Source organism: Pteropus alecto, unplaced genomic scaffold, assembly GCF_000325575.1.
Source record: "Pteropus alecto unplaced genomic scaffold, ASM32557v1 scaffold157, whole genome shotgun sequence".
NCBI lineage: Eukaryota > Metazoa > Chordata > Mammalia > Chiroptera > Pteropodidae > Pteropus > Pteropus alecto.
This window is the reverse complement of record NW_006440626.1, coordinates 4,620,259-4,639,375: the sequence shown is the minus strand read 5'-3', so window position 1 is coordinate 4,639,375 and position 19,117 is coordinate 4,620,259. Positions and strand designations below refer to the sequence as shown.

Below are 19,117 nucleotides of genomic sequence, written 5' to 3'. Positions count from 1 at the left end.
CTGCTGCCTCTTATTTGCTGTGTGGTCATGGGCCAGTTTCTTAACCTCTCCGACCCCCCCATTTCCCCACTTGTCAAACAGGGATGGTAACCCCTACTCCATAGATCGCACTGAAGACCAAAGCAGTACGGAAGGCACAGGTGAACGTGGAGCTGTGCAGACTAGGAAAACCGCCACGCGTCCGGTTGTCATCCTTGTTGTCTGGGCCCCAAAGCTGAACGAGTCCCTCACGTGTAGTAGTAGAGTGAACACTCTGCTCATGGCGGGTTCGGTAAGACATTGGACATCAAGTCTTGAGATGAAACGTAACACTTTCAGAGGACGTTGTTTCTAGGGAAAATCAGATTCCATCTCGTTATTTAGGTAAATCTGTGCCGGTTTTGCTGCTAGTTGCCATGTCCTCATCCGTGCAGACATCTCTAATCCATCACAGCGCACTCCAGCAGGGCGCCGCTGGCAGCCGGACTAATCAGTTGGAAACCTATTTTCCACCTAGATTAGACTTCGAGAGCCTTAGTGTAACGGGCTGCATGCGGGAGAAGGGCCGGTGGTGCCTGTGCTCATCCCGGTGCTTTCTCCTGCCTGAGCCTGTTTCCTCATCTCTGTAACGGGACGGTTCAAGAGGATTAGAAATGATTCCTGCAAAGCACCCAGCGCTGTGTCCAGCACGGAGGAGGTACCCAGGGATGATAACGAGAGCTGGCACTTACTGAACCTTCATCTTCATCATCACCTTTAACCCTTAGAATCATCCAGAGGCAGGTGCTGTCCTAGCTCCATTTTGCACACGAGGACAGTGAGGCTCGGAGAGGTTGAATCGCTTTTTTCCAGGATTGCACAGCCAGGATGTGGTAGGGCTGGGATGAAAACCTCAATTTCTCTGGATCCCCAGCCTCAGCTTTTATCCAGAATGCTGCTGCCGCTGGCGGAGCCTGGAGAAGCACCGGTTCTCCACACCACACCAGGGCAGGGAGGTCTGCTTTGCAGTCTCAGGTGGCCAGGAGAGGGTCTCCTTGGGTTCCAGGGCTGTGGCCCTCCTGCGGCCACCCCCTCGAAGATTATAGCCCCCTCCTCTCCCATTATGCACGGAACCGCCGCCCACCCCCTCCAGCCTGGGCTGAGCCAGCACTTCTGCTGCTTGCGAATCATCCATGCATGGTGGGAAGCCAGTCAGCTATGAAGGCTGCCTCTCTGCTGGACGGGGGAGGGCGCCTGCCGAGGCGGGGAGGCAGAGGTGCCAGCTGCTCGTGACTTGAGATAGGTCACTTCCCCTCTCTTGCCCTCAGTCTCTCTGTCTGCAGGATGGGATTGTTGGGCAGCAAGGTCAGGAAGGGGCTGCCCGGGGTACCCGTTTCCCTGCCACCCTCCCCGGGAAGCATCTCAGTGGTCTGGAGGGACACCTGGGCTCTGAGTTCCTGGTGGGGGGCTCACTCTCTCTATGCCTTTGCAGCTCTGCTCCTGGTTCTCATCTGCTCCTCTGCCCTGCTTCTGTCTACTTCCGGTCCCCTGCCTGGCTCCGGTCCTCTGCTTGCTAAGTTGGGGTCTGTGGGTGCTCTCACTATGAGGTCCGCCTCACCTAGACCCTTGTGGACCCTCTGACCTTGCTCATCGCTGGGCAGGAAGAGGGCAGGGCCCAAGGTCTCATTGTAGCGCCCCCGGTGCCACGTCTTGTGCTGCTCGCTGTGAGGGTTCGGGGTGTTCGTTGAGGGGGTGGGGGTTCATCCACATTCACTCACACATTCGTGAGATCATTCAACAAGCCTATACTGAGTGCACCAGGCACATGCAGAGGACAGACATGGCATTTTGTGCAGAAGGTCACTCCTGCTCCCGTGGAGACATGTCAGCGGGAAGGCCATCGTGAGAGGGCGCCTGTGGGATGGAGGAATAATGGTGGCCCAGGCTGCTGGCAGGGCCTGGAGGGAAGGGGTGGCTGCCCTGGGGTGGTGCTGGACGGAGAGGACTCAGAGGTGGCACAGGGGCTATAGCTCGGTTGCTGCGTGAGGACCCGCTCCTGGCTTCTTGGCCGAGTGTCCTCGGACAAGTCTCTTGCCTTTGCTGAGCTTCTGTTTGCTCATCAGTGAAATGGGGGGTCGGAGCGACCCCAGTCGGGAATGCGAAGGGATCAAGCGAGGACCAGGACAAGCAGACTGTGCAAACTGTTGAGTGTCGAGAGGCAGCTATGTGTACACTGGCAGAGAGCCACCTGGCATGGCCCTGGCTGCACTGCCAGAGGTGTGTCCTGCCTCCAGATGAGGGTCCCGAAGGCCAGTGGGCAGCTGGGCCCTGTGTCCTTGATGATGGTTTGAGAGGCTTGGGCTATTCTGGCCGTTTAGTTCATCCTCTTGCCTCTGGGCAGGCTTCTGTTCAGTCCCGCTGTGCCACACGGGGCTTTGGGCCACTGGATAAGGGCCTCTAACTCTACCCGTCCTGTCCTGAGCTCTTGCCCTGTGGCCGGGTTGTTGGGAGCATCTGGAGCATCTGGAGTTGAGTTCTTCCATCTCTTCCTGTCTAAACAGGGGGTCCCAGGATGTCAGTCCTCCTGCCCCACGTGACAGCTGGTGTCACCTTCCCTCCTCTCCCGGGTACACTAGACAGAGAACCCGGCCAGGAGCGCAAAGCCACGTGGCCTCGGGCCATCGCCTCTCACCTCCCCACCCATCTTCCTCCTGCGGCTCCTCCATGGACACGCCGGCGACCCCCTCCCTGTCCTCCTGCCTGCCTTCTTCCTTTTGTTTATTTGTTCCTCACTCAAAGACCTTCAGTGACTCTCTGTCACCCCCAGGTTATTCTCCGCTGGCCGGGATCCGAGGCCTCCCAGGACCTGTGCTGGTTGTCGTCCTCCAGCCACCTTCTTGCCATTTCCCTTCCTGCACGCTGTTCCGAAGCCCAGACGTGCTGCTGATGGCACCCGAGGCCCCCCGCTTCCCTGCCTTAGCGTATGCTCGTCTGCCCCAGTCATGCCCTGTCCCCCACCTCTAGGGCCCCAAATCCCGCCAGCCCCACCAAGCCCAGCTTCGGGCCGCCACCCGTAGGAAGTTTTCCTCTAGACCCTTTATCAGTCTTTCCCTGTCCTACGAGCTTCCTTGTGCCTCAGGGGAGTTGTGGTGGCTTTACCTCTGCCAGGCGGGAGGTCTCCGAGGGCCCCGTGGCTCTGACTTACTCTGCGTCTCTGACGGGCCCCACAGGCCGGGCTCTGATGGGCTTCTGCATCTCTTTCCAGTTCACACAGTACTTCCCCGCCTGCTGTGACCTCTCAGAATCTCTCAGTGCCTCCCGTGAGGTGGCAGGGCCGGGAGTGTGCTAATTCCCTATTCTACAGCTGGGGACACTGAGGCCCAGGAAGGGGCATGACTTGCCCAAGGTCACACGTTTGAGAAGTCAGCAAAGCCAGGGTGGACTGGAGCCCAGGACTGCAGACTCTCGGCCAGTGCTGTGCCCATCCAACCTGCTTGTGGCTGGGGAAGGGAGGGTGTCCCCTCCTCCCTCAGCCCTGGCCTAATGGGAATGCCCAGACGGGCGGCAAGTGTTGCTGGAAGAAGCAACACATGCCTGGGAAATTGTCCGTTTCCCTCCATCTGGCGTAGAGAAGGTTGTTTTTCTCAAAAGTAAAAGTCAGCATTGAGTTATGCCCTGGAGATGCTCATGGCGGCCACAGTGGATGCTGCATTGTTATCGGTCAGCCGGGCTGCTGAATGGCCAGTCAGGGGAGGCTGCCCTGGCCCGCAGGGCACCCTCAGGAACTATCATATGGATATTTCTATGTAAAGTGAGCTATAGGAGCAGAAATGGCCCCTGACCCTTGACTCACATGGAAGAGGAGGCATTTGGCCTGGGTTTTGCTGCTTAAGGAATTTTCCAGGAGACACTTGAGGGATGGTTTTCTAGGCAGAGGGAAGAGTGTAGAGAATGGTGAGGAGTTTGGTGTGGCTGGAGCAGCGTGAGATGGGCTGGGTAGCAGGGTGTGGAATGCCAGGTTGGAGCTTGCTCTTGATCTGTGGGCACTGGGAAGCCATTGATGGGTGTCCAGTAGGGATGGGATGTGGGTAAAGTCATTTGCTAGAATGGTCATTGCTCGGGCAGAAAGGAGGATGCTTGAGAGAGAGAGAGATTGAGAGAGAGAGAGAGAGAGAGAGGAGAGAGAGAGAGAGAGAGAGAGAGAGAGGAGTCTGGAGGCCATGCATGAGGCTCTCCTGCCCCATATTGATTGATTGATTGATTGATTCACTCATTCATTCATTCATTCATTCATTCATTCATTCAACAAGTGTTTATTGAAGCCAGCTATGTGTTGGACACTGTTCCAGACTTGAGCAGAGGTGCCCCTAGGGCTGTTCAGTCATGTTGGGTGGGGCCACAGTGTACAGACCTGGACACCCAGCGGTGACCCAGAGGAGACCCCAGCCTGCTGGGGGAGGCTGTGCCACACCCAAGTCCTACTCCTGTGAAGCAAAATGGGGTAAAGGTGGGGCAGAGGGCCCCTTAGGAGCCCTGGAGCGGGGGAGTGGTCAGCCTATCCTGGAGCCAGTAGACGAAAAAGGAAGCCTCAGGGCCAGGGTGGAGAGACTTTGATGGGGGAGAGATACAGGGAGGGGCATGGCATCCCAGCTGAGGAAACAGCCGGGTAGAGGGCTCCAGCTGAGCTGGGGTTACTGGGGATGCTGATAACAGCCTGGAGTGTGGGCTGGGTATGGAAGGACATTTGGGGTTGAGATTCTGGAAGGTAAAGGGGAGGGCTGCTCCAGGGAGGGCACTGGTGTTCGCTGAGGACCTACTATGCACTGGGCGCTGCTCTAGAGACTGCCTATTGCACAGACAAGCCCCAGAGAGGTCAAGTGCTTGTCCAGGCCAACCAGCCTGGTGGTGGCCGGAGCCCCGGCCTGCATAGCCCCACGAGCCCCGTGAGCCCTACCAAGAAGTCTCGTTGTAATTGATATAGGGCAGAGAATTAGAAAGAGGGCTGGCTGGCTAATGAGGAGTCCACCCCTCCTGGGGCATTTAAAACATGACTGGCATTTACAAGTCCATCCAGCCTCGGCTTCGGCTTCTGTGTCAGAAGCCAGCTCTGACCTGCTGCCTCTCTCAGACTGCCTCTTCCGTTGGGAGAAAAACGGCCCCGTTTGTTTTCCTCAGAGAGAAATCAATACGTCTTTTTAATCGGCCAGAATGTCTTCCTGCTAACCTCTCCCCAGCTCTCCTGCGAGGCCGCCTTCCATGCTCTGTGTCCATCTGCCTGCGGAGCCGAGCTCTGTTCCTCCGGTCTCCCTCTTCTCTCCCCAAGTTCAAATCCTGATGCAGGCGCTTACTGCTGTGTGACACTGAGCAGATAACTTGTTCCCTCTAGGCACGTTTCCATCAAGATGAGGAAGCAGGAGGAGAAGGCGTGGCTAACTGTGAGGTGCTGTGTGAATGTGAGGGCTTGGGGAGCTGGGCTGGAGGGAGAGGGCCGGGGAGGAAGTGGACAGAGCAGGGTGCCTGAGGCTGTGCCTGGCTTCTCCCAGAGAGTGAGTGGTAGGGGAGATTCCCACCCACCCATCCATTTATCCATCCACCCACCCACTTGATTGTCCGTTCATCCATCCATCCATCATCCATCCATCATCCATCCATCTATCCATCATCCATCCATCATCCATCCATCCATTATCCATCCATCCACCCACCATCCATCCATCCATCATCCATCCATCCACCATCCATCATCCATCCATCCACCGTCCATCCATCAGTCTATCCATCCATCCATCCATCCATCTATCCATCCATCCATCCATCATCCATCCATCCATCCATCTTTCCATCTCTTCTCTGTTCATCTGCCCACTCTCCCTGTCCATCTACCCAAACCTTATATTCATACATTCATCCACCCACCTTCCCAACCAACCATCTACCCACGAACACCTACACAGAGGGCCTTGAATACCAAACCGAGGAGTTAGGAAACTCTCTGGGAGGCGTGGGAAGCCACAGCTTTTGGTTTTGGAGAACCCTCTGGCTGCCGTGAGGAAGACACACCGCAGGAGGCAAGGCTGGAGGAAGAGGCTGTAGAGAGACTCAGGAGTGAGAGAGTGTCGCCCGCCTGGGGCAGTGGGGGTGCAGAGGGGTGATGGAGAGGAGAGATTTAGGCGGTGAAATGGACAGGCCTCTGAGGTGGACGTGGGGATGAGGGAGAGGGAGACCCTGAAGGGTTCTGGTCTGAACAACTTCCGGGACTGGGGGTGGTTGGGGGTTCGTTCATTGGGGTGGGAGGTACAGGGGGAGAATGTGACAATATATTCATTTTGGACATGACGAATCTGAGGTTCCTAGAGATGTCCCAGACAGCATCTGGGAGGCCTGCTGCTCAGCAGTAACCCTGGGGCTGGGACAGACTTGAGGCTGGTCAACCCAGGGACAGTCTTTGAGGCAATGGGCCTGGGTGTGGGGTCGGGGACAGAATAGGGGAGGTCTGAGAAGGGCCAGCATTTAAGGAGGCAGGGCCCACAAAGTCGGAAGAGAACCAGCTCAGGGCCTCATGGTGTCCCCAGGGCTGGGGTAGAGGGGAGAGGATTTCTAGAACAAGGGCCTTAAGTCGAGGTTTGTGACCTTGGATGGGGACAAGCTGCATGTTTGCTTCCACCGATCTCTGACTGAAATTTAGCATTTCTTTCTATCATAAATGGAGGTAAAAACCACGGTGGCATCGCCGGCAGTTCCTCGGGCCGTCACCAGTAGCAATCACCGATATTTCCATGTCACATCGCGGTCACTGTGGAGCACTCTGAATGTCATCGACGGCCATCGCCGCTTCGCAGTCGCACAGTATCAGACCCACCCTCGGCTCTGGTTATTCATTGTGTTGACAGCAAAGCATGTATAGTTCTCTATCACAAATTTGTTTTTCCAAAAAATATTTTGACAGCTATTTTAACGTAACTGGTCTCCTTCCTCTCTAATCCCAAGCATTAAAAAACATTTACGTACTTTAAAAAGTGATTCTGAGAAGGGGCTTATGAGCCTCGCCAGGGGGCGCAGGAAAACGTAAGGACCGCAGGAGAGTGGGTGCAGTGCCTGGTCCTGCTGGCCTGGTGGGCGAGGAGGGGATGTCACTCGTGGTAGCGGGTGCAGGCGCAGGAAGGGCTGATGTGGGGATGCTGATGTGAATGTATACATGCGTGTGGTCAGGGCGGGCAGGGGAGATGTGTGGTGGGGGACAGGCCCCTGGGAGGCCAAGAGACAATGTCGTCATGCTCCATCCAGCCCTCACCCTCTCTGTGTCTCCACTGAGTGTCTACTTGTGGTTTCTAGGGGTCAGGGACTGTGCCTTCTTCATTCAGGGTTCCCAGAGCTGCTAGGGACCTCATAGAGACAGGGTGCTGAGTAACTGAATACAGAGCGATGGACATTGAAAAGGAGGGGGAGGGGAGAGCAGGGTGGGAAAGGAGGCTGCAAAGCCCTAACACAGAAATCCCTCCTTACCCTCTTTGATGCCTCCGAGTGACAGGGACCTCACTCCCTGCTGAGGCTGCAATGCTCCGGGCACGGGGAGGGGTGGATATGCTCTGCCGCTGGAGGGCACAGCCCGGTTGGGGTGAGAGGCCAAGACGGACTGCATTCCATTTGCAGCTGTTATAAGGGGGATGTGAGGAGGCGCCTGCACCCCCACCTCAGGACTCCGGAGGCTTCCCTGTGGGCACACTTTCTTTGTGGGTGGGTTCCTGAGGCTGGCTCAGCCCACAGGCAGTGGGACCCTGGCCCTTCTCTTCAGCAGTCGCTGAAGTGGTGGCGCATGGAGAGTCTCTGGCTGGAGCTTCCTTCCCAGGGACCATCCACCCCGGGTTTTCTTCCAAGCCAGCAGCCCCTGTGCCCACGTCATCGCCTCCCCCACTCCGGCTGTCTGCACTGGGCACTGTGGCCTGCTGGGCATCTGGGAATTAGAGACTTTGGCCAAATTCAAGGAGTTCTCGAATTATGGGGACTTGAAGAGTGGGATTGGGATAGGGAGGGAAGGGAGGGCTCACCCCTTCGTCCCCTCCCCCTGGGGTATCTCAGCCCACTGAGGCTCCATGGCTTATAAGCAGAAGCAATCAGCCAGGGCAGGGCCACGTGGCATGTATGGAGTGCTCTATCGCTAGAGGCATGTGAGCGGAGAGAGGCTTAGGACCATCTGCCCAGCAGGTCTGTTCACTTTATGGAGCAACTTTCTGTCCCGGCTCAGCCCCTGTGTCACCTTGAGCGAGTCCTGCCGTCTCTGAACCTTCATTTTCATATCTGTAAAGTGGGTGTGATAACGTCTGCCATGCCCATCTCCCACGGCTGCTGTGGGCATGGGCAGAGCGAATCCTTAAACAAACGGAAGACAGGATGGTGTGAAGTTCAAGTCCTAGCTCTGTTTCTCACTAGCTCTCTGTGAATGCAAGGATGACACCCCGCCCTTGCAGGGTTGTGGTGAAGGTTCCGGGGGTAAGGCAGGGGGTCGTGACAGTGGGTTCCCCAGTAGGTGCTTGTGTTTTTTTAATTGTTGGATTTTTATTTTTCCTTAGAGCAGCTGTGCTTCAACACTTTTTGTTACACTTTTTATTGAGATAAAACATTTTTGCTGTAGAGCTCGCAAGTCTTAATGTCCAGCTCAAGGCGTCTTTCCATATAATCACTCCTGTGACCCAACTCAGACGAAGAAGAAGGTCTCCAGTCTCCGGAAGTTCCCTCACCCCCATCCCCCATGGATACTCCCCCCAAAGTTACCTCTGCTCTGGCCGCCTTAACTGCTGATCTCTCTCTCTCTCTCTCTCTCTCTCTCCACACACACACACACACATACTACATACACATGGATTCACACACTCTTTGCAATTCAGCGTCTGGTTTCTGCTACCCAGCCCAATGCCCGTGCGCGCCATCCATGCTGCTGTGTGTTTCAGTAGTCTGTTCTTTTTCAACGCTGTGAAGTGTTCCATGGAATGGATGGACCACAGGGTGTCTTGGCTCTGCTGACGTTTGGGGCTGGATGACTCTGTGGGGAGGCTGTCCTGTGCACTGTAGGACGTTTAGTAGTATCCCTTTTCTCCACTCATTAGATGCCAGCGCCTGCCTTCCCGAGCTGTGACAATCAAAAATGTCTCCAGACGGGACCACATGTCCCCAGGGGGTCAAAATCATCTGCTTGATTCGTGCTCCTGTCGGTGGGCACTGGAGTTGTTCTCCAGTTGGGGCTGTTATGAGTAATATGGACCTTTTGGCAGACTTATATCAGCATTTTTCTGGGCTCAGGACCCAGGAGTGGCGCTGCTGGATCCCAGTGTGGGCCTCTGGTTTGCCTTAGCAGATACTGCCAAGAAGCTTTCCAGTGGTCACTGCTTGCAAAGATAAGTTGAATGAATGAATGACTTAGTGAATGTATTTCTTCTATAAAGCCCAGGGCCTGGAGCGTATTTGATATTCAAAACGGTAGCCACCGTTACCACAGTGCGGGTTCCACGGGCCCATATGCGGGTCCTAGAAGAGGGACGCACTCTGGGTGCCTCCAGGGCAGCAACGAGCCTGCTTCACCTCCGTTCAGGGGTATGGTGGGCACTCCACGATGTTCGTGGACCTGGGCGCAGAGGAGCACAGAAATGGACCGAGAACCGGGTCTGGAATCTCAGGCCCCAGCCCATGAAGGCCCAAGGCCTGAGCTCCCACTTTGGAAGCCACTGGGGACCAGTAGGGGAGAGTCTCCCATACAGGGGCTGGCCCACCTTTCCTGCCTCCTTGGTCCAGGAGGATGCAGCCCCCAGCTTCCTTCCTCCACTGGATTTATTTAGACAATTGAGGTGCACCCTGGGAAATGGATCGGATTTTGGATTTGACAAAAATAAAAGCAAACTTAGCTGCCCCAGCCAAACCCAGCACTCCCACCCCCACCCACCCAAGCCCCCCAGTTACAGAAAGGAGACTGTCAGCGGGCCTATAGGATGGAGGGTGGTTGTTGCCATGGTAACCGTGCAGGCCTCTGGCTTGCTTCCTGGAGAGGAGGCTGCCCTGAGGGGCTTGCTTGGGTGTCAGGCACTGCCCCTCCATTTGGTTACTCTTCTCTCTGAAAAGTGGCAGGTTTGAGGGGACCCGTGCCATGGTGCCTTCCCTGGTGACTCTGTCTCTTCAGTTCATATCTTGGCCTTCTCAAGACTCAGCAGCTGGGACGTGGTGTGGAGTTTTGGTTCTGATCCAGCTCGGCCTCGTTCCGGGGGCCGTGAGGCCAGCACCCTCCCCTTGCTGGCTTCCCTTCCCACTATCTCCTGCAGATACAGCCTTCTTTCCCGGGCACGAGGAGGGGCAGAACATGCCCCTTCCTCACCCCACTAGGCACAGCCAGATGGGCTGATGCTGGGCTCATGGCTGACCCAGGCCCATTGGGGAGAGACTGTGCAAAAAGAGAAAAGCAAATATTCCACTGAACATGTGCCAGTTGAGGGTCCCTCGTATTCCATGCCCTGTGTCCGGGGGCTGCAGAGCACATGGCTGAGAACATATGATTTGGTCAGCAGGAGGTGGGTTCAAGTCCTGCCCTGGCCACATACCAGCTGCGTGGACCTGGGCAGCTGTGGCTGGAGCCTTGGAGCCAAAGTGGGTTCAAATCCTGCCCTGGCCACATACTAGCTGCGTGGACCTGGGTGGCTGTGGCTGGAGCCTTGGAGCTAGCTCTTGGTGCCTCAGTTTCCTTATCTGTAAACTGGGAGTAACGGGAGTGGTTGCCAGTTTGGGGGAGCTTTGCTTAAGTTCTGGGGTGACTCTCTGCATTGCCAGGCCTGAACAAATCCATTTTGTGGAAAGGCTATGGGTGAAGATTCAGCACGTTGCTAGACAGACATCCATTTACGGGGCTGGGAGAGCTCCTCGTATTTCCACTCAAGGTCATGTTAAGTAATCAGCACATAACGCCAGCATGGGATTCTCGGTTCTCTGCTGGTGAGGTGCTTCCCCCCCTACCCAAAGGCCAAAGAACAGGAGACCCCGGACCCTTTTGTAGGAGAGGCTGGCAAAGCGAAGGGCTGTCTCTGCTGCGTAGCACATGCCAAGCCTTGGTCCCCCGTCCGTGGCTATACAGGCTCTGTGTTTGGGGCCTCCGGGCTCCCCACCTCATGTGTTTGCTGTAAGGTTTATATGGGGTAATACCTGCTGCTTGATTAGAAAGCTCCTTGGCAAACAAACCCTCAAGAACACTTAGAAACCGTTTGCCATTAACCCGGTGTTTGGCACACAGCTGGTACTCAGTATATGCTCCCTGCTGGGCTTGGGGACCCCAGTTCTGAGGACCTGAGGCCCATGGGAAGCGTGAGCAGAGCAGAGGGGACGGGGTGGGGGACACTTTGGTGGTTTTCTTGTCCCCCGGCCAGGCTGGTGTTCGGGGAGGCTTTGCCTGCTGGGGAAACTATCAACTGGTCCCCCATTGCTATCTCCCCATCTATGCTCCTTAAAGCACCTATCAGGGACCTCATTGGTTTCAATGACCGAATGTGGCCATGCTGAGCAGGTAGTAAGAGAGAGAGCCCGGACATTTGGGGAAATGTGGCGTTTCAGTGGGTCTCAAAACCAGCCGTGGCCCAGGGACCCCCCCGCCCTGTGTGGGGAGTCTGCTGTTCGAAGGTCGCTTCGCTTCAGGCTCGCTGTGTCTCTTGGTTGGCTCGCTGCCCTGTTTCCCATCTGTGCAATGGGTGATTGGATCAGATGTTCTCCGAGGTCTTTGGTGGGGTTGTTCTGTGACAAAGGTCACTCTGACAGAAGTGAGGATCTGGGCGATGAAGTAGGCATGGCCTCAGATGCCAGGTGAGGGGCTTTGAGCCTTGCTGTGAGAGGCACCGGGGAGCCGCTGAAGACCCCCTGCCCTCTTGGAGCTAGCACTCAAGTCCCTGCCTTATTGCCCAGAAATCCTGTACGGACCCCTTGGGTCTCTGTCCTTCCTCAAATCGTCCCAGAAGCCCAGAGCTTGCTCTCGGAGTTCCTCAATGCTTATGACCAATGGCGGAAACATTAGGCTTTGGGCCAGGCCACAGCGCGCTCAGCCTGTAGACCTCGACTCCCTCTGACAGTCTCCTTCCCCGTCCTACGTGGTCTAGTTCAACTTCAAGAAGGGCTGGTGCCTTTGATCCCTCAGCCAGTGGGGAGCGTGTCAGGAATGGCGGGCAGTGATGCCAGCTCTGGCCTGACTTCTGAGCCTCACAGGCTCTTGGAAAGGGCCCAGGCTCTGCCATCTGGGATTTCCCCGAGCGCCTCAGGGCAGGGCTGAGACTGTCCACCTCTGAATGTCTGCAGCTGAGCAATCTAGAGGTGAAAGCCGGTCCATCTGCCCCCTTGAGGGACTCAGTGCCACGGGCAAGCTGGATGAACGACAGGGGCAGAACCGTGCGGCAGAGACGGGCAATACCGAGTCAGACCATTTGGACTACTCACTGACTACGTGACCTTGGGCAAGTCACGCCAGCAATCCAGGCCTGTTTCCTCATCTGCCTCAAGTGGGCTATGATGAGAGCTAAGGCCATGTCCCCAGGGGCCTGGCACGCAGTAGTTGTAGGTACTGCCAAGTTCATTGCTGTGAAACCAGCTAGAGCAGATGGGTAGGGAGCACTTCCAGAGAGGAGGCTGAACCATCACCTTATAAACGGGGAAAGGTGCTTTAAGGGAATAGTTAAGGAGAGGTGACAAATGAACTGGGCTGTGAAGAATGAGGAGTTTGCCTGGTAGAGAGGGTAGAATGAAGGGAAAATGCATGCAGAGTATGCGTGGGGCTAGCAGGAAGTCTAGCGGATGCCAAGGCCGGTGGGAGGTGGGGCCGGAAGGGTTCACTGAGGTCAGAGTCCAGAAGGCTTTGGCTGTCCGGCTAAGGGGGGCGACGGGAGCCGCGGGAGGTTTTTGAACAGAGGAGAGGCACATTCTGAGTGGTGCCTAAGGCGGACTAACCTGGCGGTGGCAAAATAGCTTGGGAACAAGAAAGGCAGGCTCTGGTTTTCTGGGCCAGCTCTGCCTTTTTCCAGCTGGTGACCTTGGGCGAATCATGTTCCCCTTGGTGTCTCGATTTCCTCATTTGTAAATGTGGTTTGTAATAGCACCGTGAGGATTAAATGAGGTCATACTTACAGAGGGATCCAATAGCGTCGGGCACACAGTGGGCCTGGTTATTGGGTGGGGCAGATTGGAAAGGCAGAGACCAGAGCTGGAGGCTGGAGGGGAGGCTGTGCAGGGTCCAGGTGAGATGCTGAGGATGGGCTGAAGCCTCAGGGGAGGGAGGGTGACGTCACAGGCAGGGACAAGCCATGTGTCACAGAGGAGAACACAGGCCTTGGAGTCTAGCGGGCCTGGTATGAATCTCAACTCTGGTACTTCCCAGCTGTGTGACTCAGCAGAGGCCCCTAGTTTCTGTGAGCCTCAGTTTTCTTCACCTGTTAAATGGGCCTGCCGGCCTCCACTGCTCAGGGCCCTGGTGAGGAGGAAGTGGGGGTGCCAAGCCTCCTGGGAGACCCCTGCTAAGAACATTTTGAACTGACAGGAAAGGCAGAGGGAGCAGAGGAGGAGGCTGGAAAGCATGGCAGGCAGGGGGGAAGAGCAAGGGGGAAGGGGGACGTTCACTGGTAATTAGAACGTTTGAACTTCAAAAAAGTTAATTAATGATGAAGCTGCTGCTGGAGCGATGCTCAGGCTAGAAGGGGGCCCTGGCAACAACCGAAATTAATTACAGGCTGTGGCAGGGGAACGGCAGTGGGGTGAGGAGGTGGCAGGAAAGAGCAGGGCTTGGGCAAGGAGGGTCTGAGGGGGAGGCAGGGCGGAAGGCAGCATCCCAAGGTGAGCAAGGGTCCAGGGATGGGAGGGAGGCTGTTGCCAGGGAAACCAGGTTAGTCTCTCATCTGGCAAGGGGTGCTCAGCACCTCCTGGGCAGGATCTGGCGGAGGGTCTGGCTGGTGTGGTTACATCTGAACTTGGAACAAGTCTGAAATTTAGGGGCGAGGGTTTTCATTCAAGCATCACTGGATGTCACAGTGGTGCTCATTCAAGCATCATTCAAGCATCACTGGATGTCACAGTGGGCAGGGCCCAGAGAGGTTTACATATTCATGCCACAGACATTTACTAGATGACTGTCACTGTCAGAGCTGTGAATGCAAAACCCCTGTTCCCTTGGAATGCAGGTTCTAGCTGTGGATGAAGACAGTGGGCAGGCTGACATGACAACAAGGCAGCTTCAGGGCATAAGTGCCCAGAGACCATAAAGCTGGGAGACGGGAGTGGTCAGGGTGGAAGAGAGTGACCGCTGAGGAGGAGAGATTAGATGGGGACTACTCAGAGGAGGTGACAAGGACGCTAAAGGGTCAGAAAGAGCAATCCTTGAGGTCTTGAGAAGGGTCTGCCAGGTAGAGGGAACAGGTGGTCAGGGAAGGAGGAAGTGACTGTCAGAGGGCCGTGGTCTGGGGTGGAGAGACAGGGATGATCCAGAGGTGGCCTGCCAGCCAGGCCTCTGGGGACTGCTCCCTTTCTGAGCCCGAAGGGAGCTCTCAGGCTGGGGCAAGGAGGTGCGTGTATGGGGGGTGTTGTTCTGCCTGTGGTGGCTTAGTTAGGGCTTCGGGTTCTCAGGTGGGTTTGGCACGTGTGGCCATGTCTGCTGTAAAGGGGGCGTTGCCTGGTTCCAAGGTGCCTGGAACTCGGTCAATGACCCATTCAGGGAAGGAACCGGAAGACGGGAAGAACCGGGAATGGGGTGTATGCCTGTGCTTGTAGTGGTGGGGGTTATTGCATTCCAGGGTGCATCCTGCCCCACGTGCCCACGGGCCCCGCCCCCACTGTTTTGTCCTTGACTCACACTGTGCACGTGGTTTGAATGTGTCAGCATGCTGGTGATCCTGTTGAACTGCGTGACACTCGGCATGTACCAGCCGTGCGATGACATGGACTGCCTGTCGGACCGCTGCAAGATCCTGCAGGTGAGGCCGGCGCGCCCCGCTCCGCCCCGCCTGGATAAGACCGCCCACCCTATCCTGCCTGCCCCACCCCGCCCTACCCGGCTATGCCCCGCCCACCACCGTGCCTCGCCCACCCACGATGCCACGCCCAACCGCCCCCATGCCCCGCCCCAACCCTGCCCACTCAGCATCACCCAGCCACATCCCCACTACCTGGCCTGCCCTCAGCCGGCGGTCCTTCCTCACTTCCACCTGGTCTCATCCATTTCCCTTCACGATCTTCTTTCTCCTTCATCCCCTCCTCTCCATCTTGGGGCCTCTGCCCCAGTCCGGGTCCCCTTCTTCTCCCCCTCCTCCTCCTGGTCTCCCCAACATGACTCCTCCGTCTCCGACGCTCCTCTACGGAGGTCTGCCCTTCACTTCCAGGAGCTCTTGGAATAAAGGCCAAGCTCTGTAACTGGCCCCACAACAAGCCCTCTAAGAGCGGGCGTCAAGTATCTTGCCCCATCTCCCGAGGTCCCAGGTGGGGCCAGCCCTTGGTACCTGCCATGACCCCACGTGGTGCATACACACCCGTAGTGCAGGTGTTAGGGTTATACCCATTTTATGGTGTGAGAACACTCAAGGCCATCTACCTGGGAAAGCCAGATTCCTCCTGGAGAAACCGCCCTCGGCCTCCTGTGTTTCCACAGGACTCATCAGGTCCCAAGCAGCCCAGGGCCTCAGAATCCCCTGGGGCACTTGTTAGAGATCCAGACCGCTGGTCCACCTCAAACCTGCAGAATCAGAATCTCCGAGGCGAGTCTAGGGTTCAAGTGAGTAACAAGCTCCTCCGCCAGCCCCAGGCCCCTGAGCAACGTTAGAACAGATTATCCTCCTTGGGTACTAGGCTGGCTTCCCTACCAGGCTTCCCTACTAGGTTGTGAGTTCCCTCAAGACTCATTTCTCTGTCCCCAACACCTAGCCTCCATCCTGGCACATAGTAGGTGCTCAGTGCCCGGTTGTTGAATTGACTTGCCCTGCAGCCCTCAATGATCCTGGAAAGAGGAATTTCACCCAGGTCCCTTCCTTAGGAAACATATTTACCTGAGCTCTGGTTAGGGACACATTTGGGACTTCCTTTCTGAGCAGAGGAAGGCAGCACTGAGACCCGTGCCTGGCGGGGGAGTTGGGCCTCGTTTGAGAAAGTTCCTTCTGTGTGGGCTTTGGAGTCAGATAGACCTGAGAGTCAGTTCTGGTTTTGCCACTCACTCGCTATGTGACCTGAGGCAAGTTGCTTAACCTCTCTGAGCCTCAGTTTCCTCCTCTGTAAAATGGGACCATTTGTGGGGTCATTGCGAGAATTAGAAGAGAGAATTCAGGTCAAGTGTTTAGCCAGTGCTTGGCAATTATTAGAGAGAGCCTCTTTGCTCCACATCCATCTGGGTCCCTTGTTATGATACCTGGTTTTAGGGAACAAATAAATGGGCTGTATGACCTTGAGCAAGTTCATTCCCCTCTCTGGGCCTTAGTATCCTCAACTGTGAAATGACTGCATTGGACCAGGATCTCTGAGGTTCTCTTCCTGCCTAGGATAAGAAGTTTTCAGGTCTTTCCCAGGTCCCTTTCATCCAGGACCATGTCCCCATCTCACACTGTGGCTCTGACCCATGGGTCCTGCTCCCGAACCTCACACTGTCCCTTCATCCTGCCCTGCAGGTCTTTGATGACTTCATCTTCGTCTTCTTTGCCATGGAAATGGTGCTCAAGATGGTGGCCCTGGGCATTTTTGGCAAGAAGTGCTACCTTGGAGACACGTGGAACCGACTGGATTTCTTCATTGTCATGGCAGGGTAGGTGATGCTCGTCGGGCATATCTGAGCCTTTGGTACATGCCTGACTCAAGTTCAGTAACGCGGGGGGCTTCCTGGTGATGACGGTGAACCTGCGTGGTGAGGTCTGGGAGGCAGACACTCCTTCCTCCCTCTCTGGCAAGTCGCGTGCCCTCCTGCACTGTCAGCTGACACTGGGTCTGTCTGTTTTACACCAACTACTCGTATGACCTTGAGAAAATGACTTACCCTCTGTAAGCTTCAGTTTCCTCATCTGTAAAATGGGGATAATAACAGTAGCTATGTCAAAATGAACATCCAATAAATGTTAGCTGCTATTATTATTATTCTAGATCACTCGGCAAGTCAGAGAGTGAGCAGACTCAAGCACTGTCTGGCTCCAAACCGTGGTTATTTCTACCAAGGCATAAGCTATAGTCAGAGAGAGGCCAGGGTTACGTCTTAGTGTCTTGTTCCTGCTTAGTGCCTTGTTCCTGCTTTCCTAGCTCAAACCAGGCTGGTGGCTCATTCATGCATTCATACATCAAGCAGGGCTTGAATACTAAGTGTAGGTGTGGGGTATGGAGAACAGCAAACCCAGACAGAAGCCTTGTCCTTTAGCAACCGTCTGGGGAGAGGCATCCAACAGCTACATGAGTGAATGGGTCACACACACTGAGCCAAGCTGGGGGCTCTGCGGCTTGAGGACTTTCCTGAGGAAGTGACCCACAAGAGCTGAAAGATAAGCAGGCGTTAGCCATGCCCAGGAGTGGGTTAATATGGCAGGAGTGACAAGGACGGGGGTGGGGAGAAAAAGCTTCGAGGCTAGTGAGTATGTGTGTGAGTGCGTCCAGTGTCATTGTATGCGAGAGTGCGTGACTGTGCGTATGCGTCGTGTGTGTGACGCCACCGAGAAGGGGCAGGGAGGGTGGGCAGACACCTGGCTCAGATGGGGCGTTGGTGCCACCGAGCCTGTACTGAGTTCCACAGATCTGTTCTGAAGTGAAACGATGCGTCCACTGGTGTTTAAAAAAGGTCACGCCTCTTCTCAGCCTCCTTTCTGAGAACTGTATTCGATTTCGCAACCACATCGTCAACAGTTATTAAGCCCTAACTAGAAGTTATACTGGGGTCATAGGGTTTCTTGTAAACCATGTCACCCCTTTGCCAAGTTCCTCATTCTCATTATCATTTTGGTGTGGTTGGAGGATATTCTTAGTTATTATTTTTTTTTTTTTAATTACAAAAGGTGTTTGGATAGTGTCGTTTTTCAGTCTTGCCTCTCCAAACATGTATTGCTTTGATCTTTGTGTGTGAGGGGATAGTTTTTGTCTGCACCGTTCTAGAGACATAACTTTTATCCCTCAGAACCAGGCACATGGTATCGTTCAAATTTACAACAGACTCTGTGTCTCGCAGGTGAGTCTAACACAGTTCTGGTTCTTCTTTCTTGGGCGACAACCTGCTTTTTCCTTGCTAGAAGCTTGTAGGGTTTTCTCCTTACCTTCGGAATTCAGACATTTCACTGGGTAAGTCTCGGATTACAAGATCGTTCCCTGTGGGTCCTTTCAGAACTCAAGGTCAGGAAAAAACTCTTATTTATCCTTTAGTTATTGCCCATTTTTTTGGTCTCTCCTGAAATTCTCATTAAGTGGGTACTTCCCTCCTCTCTCTATTCTTCACATTTTTACTCTTTCCTTTTTTAAAAGTGCCAGGGAAACAGTGCGGGTCCTGAGCATGCTGGGATTAATGTGAGAATTTCTAAAGAGGGTTATAGTATGGAGTGTGTCCCAAATACTCTTTGGGGAAATGGTGCCCTAAAGAGAAAAAGAAGGATTCTGGGTCCCTGATCATTGCATGGCACTGTCACATCAACCAGAACTTGCCTGTGTTCAAACTTTTTTATATATATAAGAAAAACAAAACTTTTTATGTGTAAACCACGTTTATTTGGCTTTCTTGCTATGCATTTGGCCCAAATTCTAGTTGACACCAGAACTTCAAAGAGTATTTCCCTCAGATTTCATCTGTGCTAGGAGAAAATTCCTGGACTCAGTCTTCTGAATCATTTGCTATGTCCTTTCTTCCACTTACTGCCCCTGTCAGAAGTGTTCATCTACTCTGCGTCTTAATGCCCGAGATCGCTTCTTGTTCTTGGATCCTATTTTGCAGAGCAGCTTGAGTCTGTTCTTGTTTTATGAATATAGTATTCCTCGAATCTCCTTATGGACTCTAAAATTAGGCTCCTTAAAAGTCCTTTCCTGGTCCTGAAGCCAAAGGATAATTTCCAAAAAGTTACAAAAAAATAAAAATAAAAAAATGACCCACGTTCAAATCTTAGAAGGAGGATGAATCACAGATTTATTCAACTCATTATCGAGGGACCAGCAGGATGGTAAT

General features: G+C 54.6%; 1 protein-coding gene across 1 annotated transcript in view; it reads left to right on the top strand.

Moving 5' to 3' along the window:
• CACNA1I (calcium voltage-gated channel subunit alpha1 I) overlaps positions 1-19,117 on the top strand; it is a 95,476-nt gene that overhangs the window by 3,243 nt on the left and 73,116 nt on the right. The window contains 2 exon segments of the mRNA XM_025050587.1: positions 14,816-14,927; positions 16,605-16,738. Coding sequence (XP_024906355.1) covers positions 14,816-14,927; positions 16,605-16,738 — 246 coding nt within the window.